Source organism: Mesoplodon mirus, assembly GCF_964341445.2.
Source record: "Mesoplodon mirus genome assembly, chromosome: 8".
NCBI lineage: Eukaryota > Metazoa > Chordata > Mammalia > Artiodactyla > Ziphiidae > Mesoplodon > Mesoplodon mirus.
In genome coordinates this window covers 48,824,176-48,844,480 of record NC_138984.1, presented here as the reverse complement: position 1 = coordinate 48,844,480, position 20,305 = coordinate 48,824,176, and the positions used below count along the sequence as shown (strand labels likewise).

The following is a 20,305-nucleotide window of genomic DNA, read 5'->3' as shown; positions in this document are numbered from 1 at the left end:
TGGATTGATCCCTTGATCATTATGTAGTGTCCTTCCTTGTCTCTTGTAACAGACTTTAAAGTCTATTTTACCTGAAACAAGTATTGCTACTCCAGCTTTCTTTTGATTTACATTTGCATGGAATATCTTTTTCCATCCCCTTATTTTCAGTTCCTATGTGTCCCTAGGTCTGAAGTGGGTCTCTTGTAAACAGCATATATATGGGTCTTGTTTTTGTATCCATTCAGTGAGCCTGTGTCTTTTGGTTGGAGCATTTAATCCATTCACTTTTAAGGTAGTTATTGATATGTATGTTCCTATTACCATTTTCTTAATTGTTTTGGGTTTGTTTTTTTAGGTCCTTTTCTTCTCTTATGTTTCCCACTTAGAGAAGTTGCTTCAGCATTTGTTGTAGAGCTGGTTTGGTGCTGCTGAATTTTCTTAGCTTTTGCTTGTCTGTAAAGCTTTTGATTTCTCTCTCGAATCTGAATGAGATCCTTGCCGGGCAGAGTAATCTTGGTTTAGGTTCTTCCCTTTCATCACTTTAAATATATCATGCCTTGCCCTTCTGGCTTGTATAGTTTCTGCTGAGAAATCAGCTGTTAACCTTATGGGAATTCCCTTGTATTTTGTTTGTCATTTTTCCCTTGTTGCTTTTAATAATTTTTGTCTTTAATTTTTGTCAGTTTGATCAATATGTTTCTTGATGTGTTTCTTCTTGGGTTTATCATGCCTGGTACTCTCTGCACTTCCTGGACTTGGGTGGCTATTTTCTTTCCCATGTTAGGGAAATTTTCAACTTTAATCTCTTCAAATGTTTTCTCGGGTCCTTTCTCTCTCTCTCTTCTCCTTCTGGGACCCCTATAATGTGAATGTTGTTGCATTTAATGTTGTCCCAGAGGTCTCTTAGGCTGTCTTCATTTCTTTTCATTATTTTTCCTTTATTCTGTTTTGTGGCAGTGAATTACACCATTCTGTCTTCCAGGTCACTTATCCGTTCTTCTGCCTCAGTTATTTTGCTATTGATTCCTTTTAGTATATTTTTCATTTCAATTATTGTATTGCTCATCTCTGTTTGTTCTTTAATTCTTCTAGGTGTTTGTTCTTTCATTCTTCTAGGTCTTCATTAAACATTTCTTGCATCTTCTGCATCTTTGCCTCCATTCTTTTTCTGAGGTACTGGATCATCTTCACTATCATCATTCTGAATTCTTTTTCTGGAAGGTTGCCTATCTCCACTTCATTTAGTTGTTTTTCTGGGGTTTTATCTTTTTCCTTCATCTAGTACATAGTCCTCTGCCTTTTTATCTTGTCTATCTTTCTGTGAGTGTGGTTTTTGTTCCCCAGGCTGCAGGATTGTAGTTCTTCTTGCTTCTGCTATCTGCCCTCTGATGGATGAGGCTATCTAAGAGGTTTGTGCAAGCTTCATGATGGGAGGGACTGGTGGTGGGTAGAGCTGGGTGTTGCTCTGTTGGGCAGAGCTCCATAAAACTTTAATCCTTTTGTCTGCTGATGGGTGGGGCTGGCTTCCCTCCCTGTTGGTTGTTTGGCCTGAGGTGACCCAGCTCTGGAGTCTACCTGGCTCTTTGGTGGGGCTCATGGCAGACTCTGGGAGGGCTCACACCAAGGAGTACTTCCCAAAACTGCTGCCAGTGTCCTTGTCCCTGTGGTGAGCCACAGCCACCCCCCACCTCTACAGGAGACTCTCCAACACTAGCAGGTAGGTCTGGTTCAGTCTCCTATGGGGTCACTGCTCCTTGCCCTGGGTCCTGATGCACACACTACTTTGTGTGTGCCCTCCAAGAGTGGAGTCTCTGTTTCCCCAAGTCCTGTCAAAGTCCTGCAATCAAATCCCACTAGCCTTCAATGTCTGATTCTCTGGGAATTCCTCCTCCTGTTGCCAGACCCCCAGGTTGGGAAGCCTGCTATGGGGCTCAGAACCTTCACACCAGTTGGTGGACTTCTGTGGTTTAAGTGTTCTCCAGTTTGTGAGTCACCCACCCAGCGGCTATGGGATTTGATTTTATTGTGATTGCACCACTCCTACCATCTCATTGCAGCTTCTCCTTTGTCTTTGGATGTGGGGTATCTTTTTAAGTGAGTTCTAGTGTCTTCTTGTTGATGATTGTTCAGCAGTTAGTTGTGATTCCGGTGCTCTCGCAAGAGGGAGTTGAGAGCATGTCCTTCCACTCTGCCATCTTGAACCAATCCCCAATATCTGTCTCTAGGTATTTTTTGATTTCCTCTTTGATTTCTTCAGTGATCCCTTTGTCCTTTAGTCACATATTTTTTAGCCTCTACTTGCTTGTGGTTTTTATAATTTCTTTTTCTTGTAGTCAATTTCTAATCTCATAGAGTTATAGTTGGAAAAGATGCTTGATATGGTTTCAATTTTCTTAAATTTAGCAAGGCTCACTTTGTGGCCCCACATATTGTCTATCCTGGATAATGTTCAATATGCACTTAAGAAGAATGTGTATCCTGCTGCTTTTGGATGGAATGTCCTATAAATATCAATTAAGTCTATATGGTTTAATGTGTCATTTAAAGCCTGTGTTTCCTTATTGATTTTCTCTCTGGATGAACTGTCCATTGATGAAAGTGGAGTGTGAAAGTCCCTCACTGTTATTGTGTTACTCATATTTCTTTTTTCTGAAGTTTGCTATTGCTTTAATTCTGATTTTAAACTTCTGAACACTGCCCAGCTAAGAAATGCCACTTCTAAGAATTTATTATAAGAAAATAATGAGAGATGTGCAGAAATGCATATATAAAGGTGTTCATCAAAACATTTGTGTTAATAAAGATTAGGCAAAAGCATAAATGCCCAATAATAAAGAATTTGTTAAATACTTTGATATAGTCATTTTATGGAAAGTGCTTTGGTTATTAAATATGGCTGTATTTTTATCTCTGTCTATATGCCTGTATTTTCTAATTTTTATCTACCACAAATATTTTGTAGTTATATAACTTAATTGAAAAATTTTTAAATCTGCTCAGCTCAGTGCTTTGTCCAAAATTATATTCCTTGCTTGTTTTTCTTATGCTTTTTTTTCCAATTTGACTTTACAGTTGAATAACCAAAGTTCAGTATATGTAGACTCTAAGTTTTAATTTTTCAACTTTAGCCTTTACATCTTCTGTTTTTAGTAGTTTAGCTTCACTTCAACACCTGACACTGAGATGCTATATAGAACAGCACACAAGCCAATGGAAAGCTGTCATTTTCATTTTGAACACTGTCCATCTCCTGCAAGCTCATATCTGAGGCCTGTACATTCTAATTAAGTATCAAGAAGGACAAGCACAACCATAAACTCAAATATCTAGGAAACATTTGAAGATGTAATCAGTTGAAACATTCCTTTTTTCATCTAGACCTGACTGCATCTTAACTCAGATTAGGAATTTTGGCATGGTTTTGCCAGGTTGCAGCCTGTTGGCCTAAAAGCCAGAATGAATAGTATCTTTAGTATTTATAGCTCAAAAGTTATCTCTTTGAAAGGAAGACAAAGAGGTGCCTGATTGCATCATAGCTATGTGTGCCTGTGTGTGTGTGTGTGTGTGTGCATGTGTGTCTGAGAGAGGAGGGATGGGGGAGGGGACAGAATGGAGAAGAGGGAGAGGAGAGAGTGAGAAAGTGAGTGGGATTGTGTAAAGGGTTTCTGTTATCTTTGGCACTAGGTTAATTTGCCCTTTTAAAGTTCTTATAGACTCCAATCGTTCTTCCTAGTAGATGTTCTACTTTTAATTAATTGATTAGTTGTTCAATGTCTGACTCTCTTTCTAGAAGGTAAAGAGACATGAGGGCAGGAACCATGTCTCCACCCACTCCTCTCTCTCTTTCCCTAGTTCCTACCACGGTGCTTTCTGTATATGTAGTGAGGATTTAATAAATATTAGTTGAATAAATGCATGCAAGGGTCTTAAAAAACCATATTTAAATATATATATATATATATGTATATATATATATATATATATATATATTTTTTTTTTTACCTTATCTAACAGCTTCTGTGGCTGCTGTAGCTTCCCCCACACACACACCCAGCTGCTTCTTAAAGCCATTTTTATAGCAGGAGAGGACCATTTCCTCAAACTGAAGGAGGTGCTTGTTGGCTACTTCTGCAGCGGGAGGGTTGGCCCACCCTCCATCCGTTGTGAGCTTCCAAAGGTGGGACCTACTCTTCAGCCCTGTTTTACAGCAGTTAGGATCAGTGTTTGCACCTCCCTTCCTAGCTGCCCCTATGCTCTAGATAGTTCTGTGACAAAAACCAAGCATGTGTTTCACAGTCTGCAGTAACACAGGGCTGTAGCCTTTTTAGGATGTCTCATTTGGATGCCAGTGTGACTGTGGGAACTCCAGCTCTCTCATAGACAAAGTACACATCCATCTTTAATTTGTGCTACATGCTAGGCTTTGCCTCATGAAAGCTTGGTGAAGGCAGGCATTTTTGTCTGTGTTGTTCACTGGTCTGTCTTCATCCTTAAGGACAGGGCTTGAATGCTCACTCTGGGCACTCAGTAACTGTTTGTGGAATGAGTGAATGAATGATGAAATATCCTCATAGCTGGTGAATGTCATCTTGTGCTTGATGTGGCATTTGGGCTGTAGTTCACTCAGTTAAGAACTTGAAATGTGTACTGTTTATGAAGAGGACAATCTTTTTCTCACCCCCCTACCCCTATTTTCTGTCTGGCTGATCTGCCCATTGGTTTCAGTGGGAAACCAAAGTCCCCCACTATTATTGTGTTACTGTCAGTTTCCCCTATTACAGCTCTTAGCATTTGCCTTGTGTATTGAGGTGCTCCTATGTTGGATGCATAAATATTTGATTGTTACATCTTCTTCTTGGATTGAACCCCTTGATCATTATGTAGTGTCCTTCCTTATCTCTTGTAACAGTCTTTATTTTAAAGTCTATTTTTTCTGATATATGAGTATTGCTCCTCCAGCTTTCTTTGATTTCCAATTGCATGGAATGTCTTTTTCCATCCCGTCACTTTCAGTCTGTATGTGTCCCTAGGTCTGAAGTGGGTCTCTTGTAGACAGCATAGATATTGGTCTTGTTTTTTTTTTTATTATTTCAGCCAGGCTATATCTTTTGGTTGGAGCATTTAACCCATTTACATTCAAGGTAATTCAAGGTAATTATCAACACGTAGGTTCCTATTACCATTTTCTTTATTGTTTTGGGTTTGTTTCTGTAGGTCTTTTTCTTCTGTTGTGTTTCCCGCCTAGAGAAGTTCCTTTAGCATTTGTTGTAAAGCTGTTTTGGTGGTGCTGAATTTTCTTGTCTTTTGCTTGTCTGTAAAGTTTTTGATTTCTCTGTTGAATCTGAATGAAATCCTTCTTGGGTAGAGTAATCTTGGTTGTATGTTTTTCCCTTTCATCACTTTAAGTATTTCCTGCCACTCCCTTCTGGCTGGCAGAGTTTCTGCTGAAAAATCAGCTGATAACTTTATGGGGATTCCCTTGTATGTTATTTGTTGCTTTTCCCTTGCTGCTTTTGTTTTTTCTTTGAATTTAATTTTTGTTAGTTTGATTAATATATCTTGGTGTGTATCCCCTTGTGTTTATTCTGTATGGGACTCTCTGTGCTTCCTGGACTTGGGTGCCTATTTCCCATGTTAGGGAAGTTTTTGACCATAATCTCTTCAAATATTTTCTCAGGCCCTTTCTCTTTTTCTTCTTCTTCTGGAACCCCTATAATTCAAATGTTGGTGCATTAAATGTTGTCCTAGAGGTTTCTGAGACTGTCCTCATTTCTTCTTATTCTTTTTTCTTTATTCTGCTCCTCAGCAGTGATTTCCACCATTCTATCTTCTAGCTCACTTATTTGTTCTTCTGTTATTGATTTCTTCTAGTGTACTTTTCACTTCAGTTATTATGTTGTTCATCACTGTTTGTTTGTTCTTTAGTTCTTCTATGTCCTTGTTAAACATTTTTTGTATTTTCTCAATCCGTACCTCCATTCTATTTCTGAGATTTTGGATCATCTTTACTGTCATTACTCTGAAATATTTTTCAGGTAGCTTGCCTATTTCCTCTTCATTTATTTGGTCTTATAGTTTTTTACCTTGCTCCTTCATCAGTAACATATTTTTTTGTCATCTCTTTTTTTTTGATGGGTGGGGCTATGTTCTTCTCTTACTGGTTGTTTGGCCTGAGGCGTCCAGCACTGGAGTTTGCAGGCAGTTGGGTAGAGCTGGGTCTTGGTGCCAAGATGAGGACCTCCCGGAGAGCTCACAGCAATTAATATTCCTTGGGGTCTGAGGTTCTCTGTTAGTCCAGTGTTTTGGACTCAGTGCTCCCACCACAGGAGCTAAGGTCTGACCCCTGGCCTGGGAAACCAAGATCCTGTGAGCTGCGTGGCACAGCCCAAAAAAAAAAAAAAAAATGGCAACAAACAAAGAACAACAAAGAATAAAAAATAAAATTAGAATAAAAAATACATTAGAAAAATTAAAAATATAAATGAAACAACAACAAGGCAAAACCAAACCACAACAGCAACCAAAAATAAAAAAGGGCCAGAAAAGACCTCGGTGGGGGCTCAGGGATTAGGCGAGGGGGACAGGGCATAGGCTCAGGACTGGCATGCCGGAAAAGGCCTTGGGGGATTGGGGGACAGGGCCTAGACTCAGCGCAGCCAGGGGGCGAAGGTTTAGGCTTGGGACCCCAGGGCACTGAGCCAATGGGGAAAACGCTGGCCGTGTTCCTTTCTGATCCCCGCAAACTCTCTCCCCATCCCTGCTGATCCCCTTTTCATGTGTGGGCCCCTCTGAACATGGGAACTGCCCCCATACCCCAGTCTCTCAGGGGCACGAGTCCTGTCTTGCCTCTACTTGCTATTTTCTTAATTTTGGGGGGTTTGTTTATGTAGGTTTTTTTTCTTCCCTTCCTCTTCTCTTCTCTTGTGATTTGATGACTATCTTTAGTGTTGGATTCCTTTTTCTTTTTTGTCTATCTATTGTAGATACAGTTACCATGAGGTTTTGATAAAGAAGTCTATACATATGCAAGGTTGTTTTAAGTTGCTGGTCTCAATTTCAAATGCATTTCCAATATATCATGCATTTATACTCTCCTCACGATTGATGGTTTTGATATCATATTTGTGTGTGGATGATTTCCTACTTTTATTGTATGTTTGCCTTTACTGGTGAACTTTTCCATTTGTACTTTTCTTGTTTTTAGTTGTGGCCTTTTCTTTTCCTCCTAGAGAAGCTCCTTTAGCATTTGTCATAAAGCTGTTTTGGTGGTGCTGAATTCTCTTAACTTTTGCTTGTCTGTAAAGCTTTTGATTTCTCTGTCAAATCTGAATGAAAGCCTTGCTGGTTTGAGTATTCTTGGTTGTACATTTTTCCCTTTCTTCACTTTACATATATCATACCACTCCTTTATGGCCTGACTTTCTGTGTTTGTAGTCTCCATTCTGCATGCTGCAGGATTGTAGTTCTTGCTTCTGGTGTCTGCCCCCTGGTGGGCGAGGTCAGTTCAGGGGCTCATGCAGGCTTCTTGGCAGGAGGGACTGGTACCTGCCCACTTTGGGTGGAACTGGGTCATGTCCCTCTGATGGACAGGCCTGTGTCAAGGGGCTCAGGAGCACTTTAGCCAGCCTGTCTGTTGATGGGTAGGACTGTATTCCCATCCTGTTGGTTTTATGGCCTCAGGCATCCCAGCACTTGAACCTGCAGGCTAATGGGTGGGGCCAGGTCTCAGTGCCAAAGTGGTGACCTTTGGGAGAGCTCATGCTGAGGAATTTTCCCAGTGGTCTCTGCCACCAGCATTCTTGCCCCCGAGTGGGCCACAGCTGACCCCCAGGAGACACTCCAAGACCCGCAGATAGGTCTGGCCCAGGTTCCTACAGAGTCACTGCTTTGCCCTGGGTCCCTGTGCACATGAAACCTTGTGTGCACCCTCCAAGAGTGAAGTCTCTGTTTCCCCCAGTCCAATGGAGCTCCTGCACTCAAGCCCCACTAGCCTTCAAACCAAATGCTCTGGGGGCTCCTCCTCCTGATGCCAAACCCCCAGGCTGGGGAACCTGATGTGTGACTCAGAACTCTCAGTCCTGTGGGAGAACCTCTGTGATATAATTAGTTTCCAGTTTGTGGGTTGCCAACCTGGGGGGTATGGGATTTGATTATATTATGAAAGCACCCCTTCTACCATCTTTCTGTGGCTTATTCTTTGCCTTTAGATGTAGAATATCTCTTTTGATAGGTTCCAGTCTTTTCTGTCAATGGTTGTTCAGCCATTAGTTGTGTTTTTGGTGTTTTCATGAGAGAAGGTGAGATCAAATCCTTCTACTCGGCCATCTTGCCAACCTTCTGAAGGAACCCATTTAACTGTATACATGTTCTTCTGAGATCTTGGGAGAACACAGTTGATGAGTAAGCTATCACTGATTTCAGTCCAAGCTTGTTTCCTCTGCGTGTGGTCTTCTTCACAGGTCAGTGATGCTCGCTGCTATTGGAGCAGGATCCCAGCTCTCATCACTGCAAAACACAAACTCAGTGTCTAATTTTATAATGTAAAGTACAGGCCTAGAAAAAGTAAAAAAGGTATATCAATTTTCTCTTAAGAAAGCAGGAAGAAGATAAGCAAAGGGCCTATGTTGAAATTTATGAAAATAAATATCTGAAATATACAAAAATAAATCAGAACTAAAGTCTTAGATCTTGTTTTATTAAATGTATGTTATTCTATATTTTTCATTGAGTTAATTTTTACAATTCAGAAAACTATGTTGTTTATTTCATTAGTATCATGATAAAAAATCTAATTAGAACACATGATAGAATATTGTCATACATAGAAAAGGGCTACATCTAAATTGGTATTTAATATGGCTAGAAATTTATGATTTTAACCCATAGTTATTAAATAGTCACCACTTAATTCCTTACTACTGTTTGAGGAGAGTGTGGGTAGGACTATGGGATTTGAAAGGGTAAATTAAGGATTATCCAGAAGCTCTGGTCAGATTGTCTTGCTAACTCATGCTGCCTTTTAGCAAACAGAAAGGACTAGCTCACTGTCTCCCTCCAGGTCTGTGTCCTTCCCCAGAGAACCTCAAAGCAGGAATGGTTAACATGGGTCAGAATCGGAATTTTCAAATAGACATATTTTTTTATGCAGCAGCCACAATTCTACTCCTTTGAGTAATAAATCATGTGGGTCAAAATCAAAGAAGGAAGAGAAATAGGTGGTGGGGGTGGACAATAAAAAAGTTTATTCTTTTGAACTTCTTTTAAAAATCTCTTAGATATAAAGAGAAGAAACTGATTCACTGATTAGAAGTTTTGTAAAAAGCTATATAAATTCTTGACCCTAAGTAATAATTAAATCATCAACCTTTCTTGACTTTACAGACAACAGAATCTCCTACAAAACTGCTTGAAAGAAAAAGTATGTATCATAAAACTCATTGATAAAGCAGCATATTAACAATACTCTTGTATGTGTCATAATAGGAAAAAAACTATGAATCAAACTGAGTAATCATTTATTGATATTAGTGTCCCTCTTTGCCCTTTCTTTCTTCTTTTATACGTTTACTTTAAGTTAATTCTTAGATTTTACAGTAGTCTAAAGTTCTCATCAAAACATAATTTTGGCTCTTCAGGAAGATGTCTCATGGGGATGAGCAGGAAGTCAGGGAAGGGTCATTAAGGGACCTAGCCATCAAATAATCATAAAACCAGTCTGTCATGGGAAGCCATTAACAAAATCACTTCACAGACTTGGCTGATGAGTTGGGATGCCTGGGTTTGTCTCTAGCCAGTTTGGTGGGAAGCACCCCAGTCACATAAAAAGGACCTGGTCACCTATGAGCTGAGACTTGGATAAGAGGGTATTTTTATAAGGCCTAATTCTGGATCCAGTCAGACCAGTTAGGAAAGAGAGAGAGGTTTGAAAACAGCATATATTCTGACATACTTTTTTCACATGGACTCAATTCATAGAATATATAGCAAAATGAAAACTTTGATTCAAAGTTTTGGCTCATTCAATGCAGCCAAAAATAAATAAATTAAAAAAATATTTCTTTTCAGTATATAATTTGAGGTATATAGAAACAGATAGATAGATTTTGTTTCTACTGTTGGTCCAGTTTAAATGTAGGACAGCACCACTGACCACTAAGGAAACTGTCATTCAAATCTGGTCCCTAAGTTCTTATTTCCAGCTCAAAATGAGGGATTCTTCAACACCTATTCTTGCTCAGCCCTCCTGACTCTTTGAGACTCAGTTCTAGATTGCCCTTGTCTTCAATCTAGATTCATTTGTTCCCTCAGTGCATCACCTTTTCTCAGCCTTCTTAAGACAGTTTCCACTGATACTTTCTTGTTGGATACAAAGCCATTCAATCTCTGTAAAGCATGAACTTTTTTGTTGCCTATCAAATGATTCTTAGCAATTAGCTGTAGTCATTTCCATATATACACATCACAGGCTCACCCCTGCAGCAGGGAAGGGGAGGAGAGATGGCTTCTTTTCCATCCTTACATCTTAGCTAGACAGATGCCTCTGAAGGCACCCAAATGTTTTGACTGCATCTGTTTGAGAAATGCTTTGTTAGAAATAATCTGGTTCATTTTAAAGTACTTTTGCTGGGTTGTAGACACCATGTTTCTTCTTGCCAAAATACTTGCCTGTAATGTGCCTGGATAGCAAGTTAGTGATTTTTTTTTTTTTACCAGAAATTCATTTATCCTGGCAATAAATGTTGTGTGGGGGGGAACTTCTGAGGGAATGGGAGTCAAATGGAAACTTATACAAAAAGTATTTTACTGTAGCACAGAATAAACCAACTTGAAATTAATTTGAAATTCTAAATAGATTTTCTTTCACTGTGTTCTTTTTATGATGATGGTATCAAGTTATGCATTGTTTCACATAAAAAATTAAATGTTATCCTCTGTCCCAGAATAGAGTAAGTTGTTAACATGATTTTCTTTTCATTCCTGCTTGCCTCTTTCCAGGTAACTTCTGGGGAACTGAATAGCATAATTCAGAATATAATGACCTGGGTTGTGGCTACAGTGACCAGTATATTATACCCAGCCATCACAAAGTATGAAGAAAGGTTGAAAAATAATGCATACCCAGTGTGTGATGACTCCATCCTCTCTTCAGATAGTTTGAGTTTTTGTAGCACATGCAGTGAAGAGTTTACATATGGAAGCTACACATCTGCAACAACTAAAACATTTCAGGGAGAGCCCTGTGCATTTGCAATTGACATATCAGTAAGGCGACCAACCACACCTTTAAAACCACCATCTGCCCATGTGGAAAGAACAGTTGTGGGAAAAACATATCACATTAAAGAACAATCTATAACATCTGAACTCAAATATAATAAAACAAGCATGATATATACATACCCTAAGTTCAGAAGTTGTAAATCTGATAGTCACCTTCTAGCATCATTTGAAACGGGCACAAAAAAATTAAAGGATGCTACCACTGAAACAGATGGTACAAAAAAATCAAAGGATGCTACCACTGAAACAGATGGCTTAGAGAGTCCATTGTTTTCTGATCAAAAAACAAAAGCCATGAATGAAATGAAGAGTTTAAAGAATTTTTTTGTTAACTTTAAATGTCACTTAAAAGGGGAAACTAAATTGATTTTGGAAAGCATTTTTCAAGAAATAATGTCTGATTTAACACAGGCCATTCCTTCTATCTCTTCTGTTACTGCTGAAGTTTTTGTTGACCAAAGTAAGCCTGAAAAAGGAGACTTGGTTTCTAATGCTGATATCTGCTCAGTAGCTTCAGAGATCGTGGAAAATATGCTTGAGAAGCTACAGTCTGCAGTTCAGAAAAAATGTATCCAGATATTTTCACAAGAAGATTTGTCAGTCAACATTAAACCAAGCTTAACACCCAGTGGAGAATCTCTCACTCCATCATATGGAAAACCTTTAATAGATTCACTGCCTCATACTGTGGAACCCATGTGTGATATTGCAGAGGATATGGTGCATGCCATTTTAGAAAAGCTGATGACTCTTGCATCTTGCAAGCAATATGAATTTCCTCACCTGGAAGATTCAGCTAAACTTTCCTATCAGCAACATATGGCAGACCCAACATATATGCGCCTTATAAAAGCCAACAAAAAGAAATGTAGTGCTGAACTTGATGCAGCTAATTTAATTGTTAAAGAAGAAATACAAAATTTAATGTCAAATATTTTTTCCCAGTCCTCTTTGGTTGGCTATATAGAGGAAGCAATCAGCACTATACTAGGACATATACAAACCGAACTTAACAATGAGAGACTTATTCTATCTGATGAAACAGTAGTATTCCTTAAGCTGCTCGATGATATCTTTACTCAGTTACATCAGGAACCAGTACAAGCAGATAATCAAAAATGTAGACATTCTAGACTGAGAAGTCCTTCTGACACTGAAGTAAAGTGCGGACTCACTGGCACTAGATTATCTAATGGTCCTGGGTGTGGAAGACCATTTCCACCTATTAATGTTCCTGGCATGGTCCTTTATTCTGAAGATGATAATGAAGAAATAGACAAAACTGTGGAAAATGTGCTTGATTCATCTTTTAAAGATGAAAAAGCAAAATCACAAGAACAGATTCCTGAGCATTGGTTTACAAAAGGAAACACTTGTCCTGAATACAAAAGAAATAGCAAACAACCTACAAAGCCTGCTTCTTCAAGAAGGAAAATTGCATTTCATGTTCGGAGGTTAAAGACTGAGCTACCATTTTTTAAGAATAAAATTTTAAAGGAAAATCCCTGTTTAAATAAAGACATTTTGTTTTTCAGCCAAGATCAAAAGCATCAAATACAAAAGGCTTCAGAAAACATAGTTAAAAGTATTTTAAAGGAAATGCTCAAGGACATATCTTCTATTCCTCCTGGCCATTTAGACAGTAAAACTGGCAAAGAGGCTTCAGTTCTTGTTTCAGAAAAACCTCAAGTACAGTCACATCAAGAATGGATGGACCAGATGTTTTCTGTGTCAGAAATTAGTGCAGTGGCTCAAGAAATAACAGATGCTATATTAAATACACTTCATAAGGCAAGCTGCATTCCCAATACCACCAAAAGTTCCATTTCATCATCAGTTCATCAAACTTCTCTAGAGAGTCCTGACACTCTCCACATGGTCAAAGAAGCACCAAATCAAAAGCCATTAAAAATATTGTTCGAGAGTGAAAAGAAAATGAAATATTTATCTTCACTCGATGTAGATCCTGCAAAGCCTTCCCTGTTAAAATCTGAAGAAAGTGAACCTAAGTCTATAGATGACATTACTGATAAGATCATTAATGCAGTTTTTAAAAGGCTGAAGTTATTTATTTGTCCAAAATTGCAAATGGGCTTCAAACCTTCACTTGCAGAGCAATCTTCATTACAATCTCAACTTCGTACTTATACAACTAAAGTGGTAAACATTGTTTTGCATGCTATCCAGAATGAACTGGAACTCAATATGAAAAACTTAAATCTTAGGGAAACAGACCATACCAAATCCCTTACAGGTAAAGGATTTTTTACTGACACTGATAAATTAGAATCTCTTGTCTCAAATCTCAGTGATGACATTATGGCATCTCCATTATTAACTTGCATTTGTGAAATATTATCAAGTGGACATTCAGATCAAAGCAATATTTCACTCCCTTCAGATAATCCAAAGCCTATGACATCATGCAGATCTGATAATGTTGATAAAGGGAACATTTTGCCAAGTGGACAGGACAAAAAAACTTCTTACAGATTTTTAGCTACTCCATGTGCTCTCCATAGTGTCATTAGTGAAAAAGATCTCAAAGAGAATTCCAGATTGCAAGTGTTAGATAATATTGGGGAAACACTCTATGAAATGTTATGCAAGCTCATAGGAATCCACCCTTACTGTCAGCCATCTTGTAGTAAGCTAAGCAGAGAGAAGACAAATGAGAATCAGCAAACAGCCACTGAAATGCAGTCTAATGTTCAGCTCATTTCCACAACAATTTTTGAATATATCCTTGCAAAATTATGTAGTGTTGACATGGATAGTAGTTCTGTAAGTTCAGGATTTAAAGCTGTCTCAGAGTCTCTTGATATTGACAGCCTATCGTTTACTTCAATTGTTGAGGAAATGGCCAAGTGCACTGACATAATCTCCAGCATAGTTTCCAGGATGGTTCAGAAGAGTAATAAAGAGATGACTAAAAGCAAGGAAAAATCTATTGCTCCTAAGTCTTCCAAAACAGGGAGCACAAAAGAAATTCATTCTAATAAACTGAAAGCTGTGGCTTCAGATATTCTTAATATGGTTTTTGCTAAACTAGAAGGGTTTGCCAATGGAAATTTAGAAACTCTGGAGGCGTCTATCAATGATGGAAATAAAAAAAGCAGTAAGATGGACTTGGAATGTGAAAGTCCCAGTGTTTTCACGGACACACATGAAGAACTATTGCAGTCTGCTTTATACACGCATGCAAAGAAGGTATCAAGTGCTATTTTGAAAGCTATTCAAACAGAATTAAATATGAACTCATTAGATTTGAGGACAAGTATGGAAACACCACCACCTGACAAACAAATGCTTGAGAATATAGTCAGTTTAATTTTAGATGCAGTATCCTCAGATATGCTTAATGAAACTGAAACTGAAGAGAGAGGCATTCAAGCTTATAGATACAGGCCAACCTATGGAAATTTTCTTCCTGGTGGAGTTGAATCAGATTCATTTCTAGAAGATGCTGCAAATACAGAGAGAGAATTCATTGGAGAGAGAAGATCACTTAGAGAAGAAACTAAATCAGATTCTCTTCAACAATGTGTTCTAGAAAGAACCTTAAACAAAATTGAAGTGAAACTCAAAGAACCACAGAAATCTCCAATTGTTCCCATTATAAGAAATATTTTGAATGAAATTTTTCAAAGTGCTTTGGTCAGTCAATTAAATGTGCTTTCTCTCTCCCATTCCTATTTAAGTGGCATCCCTCACAATGTTGAAGAGACAGTTGCTCAAACATCTGTTCAATTTATAGATAAAATGATAATGTCTGAAGCAGATGTAACCATAGTGGCAGGTGATATTGTTAGAACTGTGTTTGATAAACTTTATTCAGCTGCTATGACAGGGAGAAATGCAAGCGAAAACAGGTATAAGACCATCACCTTTTCAACAAATGTTTCTTTTCATGAACACACCAGTGGAGGAGGAAAGCCCTCCATCACTGTGCCAAACAAGAATCCATATACTCTTCATTCCAGATTCAATGTTGACACACAGGCTAAAGTAAACATAGTTGAAGATATTGTACAGGCAATATTAACAAGCTTAGAAACTTTTGCTACTTCCAAAGTACAATCTCTCTTTTGTCCCCAGATCAACTTCACAGTTCCAATGGCTTTACCTATTCAGCAGGATAAGAGTACATTAAGCAAAGCATTATCAGCCAAAGATTTGTATTCTGATGATCAATTTTCCTGTTGCTCAGTGGATCATATTATGTCAGAAAAGACCAATTCATTATGTCAAGTCTCTTTGAATAAATTAAATACATATGCAATAGAAGTGGCCAGAAAAATTTTACAAGGAATCAAACATGAATTAGATAAAGAAAGGGAAAATTCTTTCTTAACTCATAACATTGTGGTTTCTGAAAGTATTGCAAGTCAGATTGTTAACACAGTGTTAGATATTGTATCATCTAAAGGAAAATGTGACAAAAACAATTCTGACAAAGAGATTAATTCAGATCAGCAAGAAGGTATAATTGAAAAGCTGTTTATTAAGGGTGAGTATCAAAAAGTACTTCAGTTTCAAATACAAGATACCATTGAAAGTATCTTATGTGATATTTATGAAAAAATACTGTATCAGAATAATCTCACATTTGCCACACCTGCTTTGAAATATAGCATAGCTGGCAAAAATTCCAGAGCAAATTCTGAAATGTTCATTGAGGGTGCAAATAAGATTCCTCCAAATTTTTCAGTTCCTAAGTCAGATGTCATTTTGATATCCAATGATATAGTAGATAGTGTTCTTCATAATCTCAGCTCTGTCATACTTAGCATAAATTCAAAGGATCCTACTTCTACAAGATTGCCCCTGACCTTTTGTGATATGTTTCCAAAAGCAGAGTATCAACAGCCTCTTCTTATGGAGTCAAAAAGTGAAAGAAAAACGGGGCATTTTCCATCTTCAAAAAATCTGAAATCAGCTTATGCTAATGATACTCATATAACCATAGTAGAGAAAGAAGACCCCACGAAATCTGTTCCTGACCCATGTGAGGAAAGTGCTGACTTCATTACTAAAACTATTTTCAATCGGTTAGAATCATTCGCCACAGAAAGAATGGATTTGTTAATTACTCTTGATTTCCAGCCTAAAGAAAAGTCATGTCTGAGCCCAGAACTGGAAAACTGTAGACGAGATGACAGCATCTTTTGTGAATCAAGCCAGGTGGAATCAAATGTGAATATTCTGAAAATATCAAATGAAACTGTTCTCAGTGAAGAGCTCACAGATTTCACTTTTGCCAGTTACAGAGAAAAACTTGGATCTACAATTCATCTATCACATGCTAGTCTTAAGGAATATGCTGACATAATTGCCAGTGCCATTTTGAAGCTGATTAAAAATGACCTAGACCTCAAAATCCAAAAGATGCATCCATATCCAAACATTTCATTCCAAGAAATCACCACTGTGAGTGAAATTGTCAACAGTATCTTAAAGATATTATATAATAAAAGATCTGTAAAGGAAATCGGTTTTTACTCAAAAGACAATCCTAACTTATTTTCACAACTAACTGCATCAAATGAAATATCACTGGGACAAAGAGCTCAGGAAACACAAACCAAACTGTCTCTGTTTTCAAAATATCCATTAGAACAAAACCAAATGGCATCGGAAAGGGAAAGCCAGAGAATTGTTCTAGAAGAAATATTTACGAAAAATGAAGAATCAAAACAAAAAGAAAGAACTGCATTATTCAGTGAAGTGGAAGAAATTTTAAGTAAAGTGTATCAAAGAATAATGGAAATCATAGGCCATTTGCCTTCATTTAATGAAATCCCCCACTTTATGTCTTGCTCTAAAATTAAAACATTAGACATAACACAAAAAAACTTCTTTCAATCCCATATTAACAGTGTAGCAAGTGACATAATTGAAAGCGTTTTGGGGGGAATGTACTCTGTAGTTGTGACATCGTTATATGAAAATAATAAAGTACAAGCAACTGACAAAAATATTTTACCAAAGAAATCATCATGCATCAGAGAAGCTACAAAAGCAGGAATAGGAAGTAATCTCACTAACTATATGCTACCACAGGTTTATCCTTATGCAGGCAGTCAAAATGCCTCTCTATTGGAAAAAACTTTTTTACAATGTTCACCATTAAAAGTGGGGAAGGATTTAGTCCAAATGGTTCTCAATAAGATCACAAATTTTGTCTCACTTTATCTAGAAAAGGCCCTGTCCCAAAAAGGTTGTTCTGTTGAGTTGCAACCTCTAAGTCTATACAGTTCTAAACTGAGCCCTAAGGGCAACCCTAAGCCAGGTTTTAAAACAAGTTTAAAAGCAAGATCAGAAGTTACTCCTTTGCCTAAATTTAGAGCAAAACCACACCTAGGACCTAGTTATACTAAGGCCAAAAGCAAGACTAAATTAGGTCCTGGAGAGAAGACTCCAAAAGACATCTGGTCCAAGACTGCCATTGGGCTGCCACACATCCTACCAATGGGAGATGCCAAAAACTTACTGGAAGTGAAGTTGCCTACTTCAGAACTAAAAATGTATGCCAAGGATATAATAAGTAATATCCTGAAAACAACTGTTAAAGAATTTGAAAAGGTGACGCAAATTAGAGCAATGGTAAGTGATAAAGCTTTACCATCCGATCAAATCATGGCAGCAAATAAAATAGTTAGTACGGTTTTGCAAGGATTATATGCTACAAATAACCAAAATTTGGCTAATCCTATCATATTCTATCATCTGGATGATCCCAAACTTTCACAGGGGAATAAAGGTGCAGAGTATCTTGCCAAACCACAAGCACGTTTTTACTTGGAAAATGTTTCTTCACAGTTAGAACAGATTTTTCCTAAAGAAGGTATATTTAAAAAAATGTTTGACAAATGGCAAGCAGAATCAAATGACATGGAAAATGAAAAATGTAAGCTCTTGATGATAGCTGAAAATGGTTTAACTGAAATTTCAATAAAAGCAAAAGAATTAGAATATTCTTTTTCACTTTTAAAGTTGCCACATCTTGAGGATTGTGAAAACAGGTTTCATAGTAGTTTTAAGGGAGCTTCTATGAGAGCTGAAGACACCAAAGCACAAATTAATATGTTTGGAAGGGAAATTGTTGAAATGCTATTTGAAAAATTACAGCTGTGCCTTTTATCCCAAATGCCCACTCCACGTGGTAAAGAAACTCCAGCAAGTAGGAAAGAACACATTACTACTAAAAATAAATATGGTTTTCTAACCAAGGACAGCCTCAGTAATGAACCAATATATCACACTAAAACTGAAGACCAAAGTCTTTTGGGCTCTAGCAACCAAATTGTTCGAGAAATTGTAGAAAGGGTTTTAAACCTGTTAGAGTCATTTGTAGACTTACAGTTTAAATATATCTCTAAATATGAGTTTTCTGAAGTAGTGAAAATGCCTGTAGAAAACCTTTTTCCTGTCCAACAGAGACTATTAAGCAAAAAGATGTTGCCAAAATTACAACCACTAAAAAAGTTTTCTGATGAATCCAAGTCAAGTACTGTCATTTCCAAGGAAAATGTGCAGAATACCCTTCTACAGGTTCATTCATTCCATTCAGAGTTACTTACATATGCCATTAATATTGTCAGCGACATGCTTGGTATAATTAAGAGCAATCTGGACAAAGAAATTAGCCAAGCAGAACCATCTTCAATTAGCATATTGAAAGAAAATATTGCAGCAAGTGAGATCATTGGTACACTGATGGACCAGTGTACTCATTTCACCGAGTCTCTGATCAAAAACCTTCCAAAGGAAAGTTTGTTCCAAGGAGTAGAAAATACCTACATTGTTAATCAGGTTGAATTAGCAACTAATACGAAAATGCCCATGTCAAAGGAAGTAAGATTCGGGAATCATCCTCCACAAAGCAGTGTACCAGGTTTAGGGTTTTATTCAGAGGAAGATAAGAAAAAAAAGTATAAGTCTTCATCAAATTTACCCTTATATTCCAGAGCCTCTGTAGAAGACACAATTAGAAGCTCAGAGCCAATGGAAAGGCCTGATTCAGAAAACATACCATCATGCTCTAGAAACAAAGTACAAGACTTTAGCCCAAAGGAATCTGACTTGGGCTATTTTGCTCAAGCTATGAAAGGAAATAGCTCCCTCCCTGAAGGGAGTGTCTTACAAAAACCATTAAAGAAAGCAAATGAATCCACAGAAACAGCATTACAGCAAGTCATGTCATTCATGGAAATGAGAAAAGGTGAAAATCCAAGAGTGTTTCATTATGAGATCTCCAAACCAGTTGTTGAGCCAAACCAAATTCAGACAACTGTCTCTCCACTCAAAATTTGTTTAGCCGCAGAAAATATTGTCAGTACTGTGCTGTCAAGCTACGGCTTTCCAAGTCAACCACACATTAATGAGAGCACAGAAACAATGAAACCATTTTTCATATCAAAGCAAAACCCTTTGTCTGTAATATATGGTCAAAAGAATGAGGAGAAAAGCTTGCATAGAATGTGGGATAAAAGAAGCAGTTGTATACCTGAAGAAGAAAATAAAAAACCTGAAGCCAGCAGGGGAGATTTTTCTTTAATGCAAAAACGGGAAAATAAGAGTTACCTGAAGATAAAGACTCTGAAGGAAGTTGAAGTCATTGCTTTTGCTGATCATGAACTGGGTCCAAATGAAATTCATTTGGTAGCAAGACATGTCACCACATCTGTGGTCACATATTTCAAGAACTTTGAAACTAGAGGTAAGCAAGGGTGGGCATAATTTAGAAAAAAATAGATATATTTAAAAGTGGGCATAATTTAGAAAAAATAGATATATTTAAAAGATATCCAGTCCAAGAAGCTTCATTTACTGTTTTTCTGAAAACAGCCTTAGAAGGAGGGTATTTAATTACTTCTTAATATATCAGGATACTAAAAAAAAAAAAAAAGTAAACATTCATATGGTTTGAATCCGAAAAGGTCTGTCTCTCAATTTTCCATATCTGCAGATGAGAGAAAATGTGACTTTATTAAAGCAGGGGATTTTGGTTGAACATGAGGTACGAGTTCCAAAGATCTTT

General features: G+C 37.6%; 1 protein-coding gene across 1 annotated transcript in view; it reads left to right on the top strand.

The window, feature by feature from the left end:
• The window catches only part of FSIP2 (fibrous sheath interacting protein 2), a gene marked incomplete at both ends in the record, with an annotated part of 114,188 nt that overhangs the window by 59,726 nt on the left and 34,157 nt on the right, over nt 1-20,305 (top strand). Inside the window, 2 exons of the mRNA XM_082630421.1 lie at nt 9,364-9,400; nt 10,978-19,984. Of these exons, the coding sequence (XP_082486547.1) occupies nt 9,364-9,400; nt 10,978-19,984 (9,044 nt within the window). The remainder of the gene's footprint in view (nt 1-9,363; nt 9,401-10,977; nt 19,985-20,305) is intronic.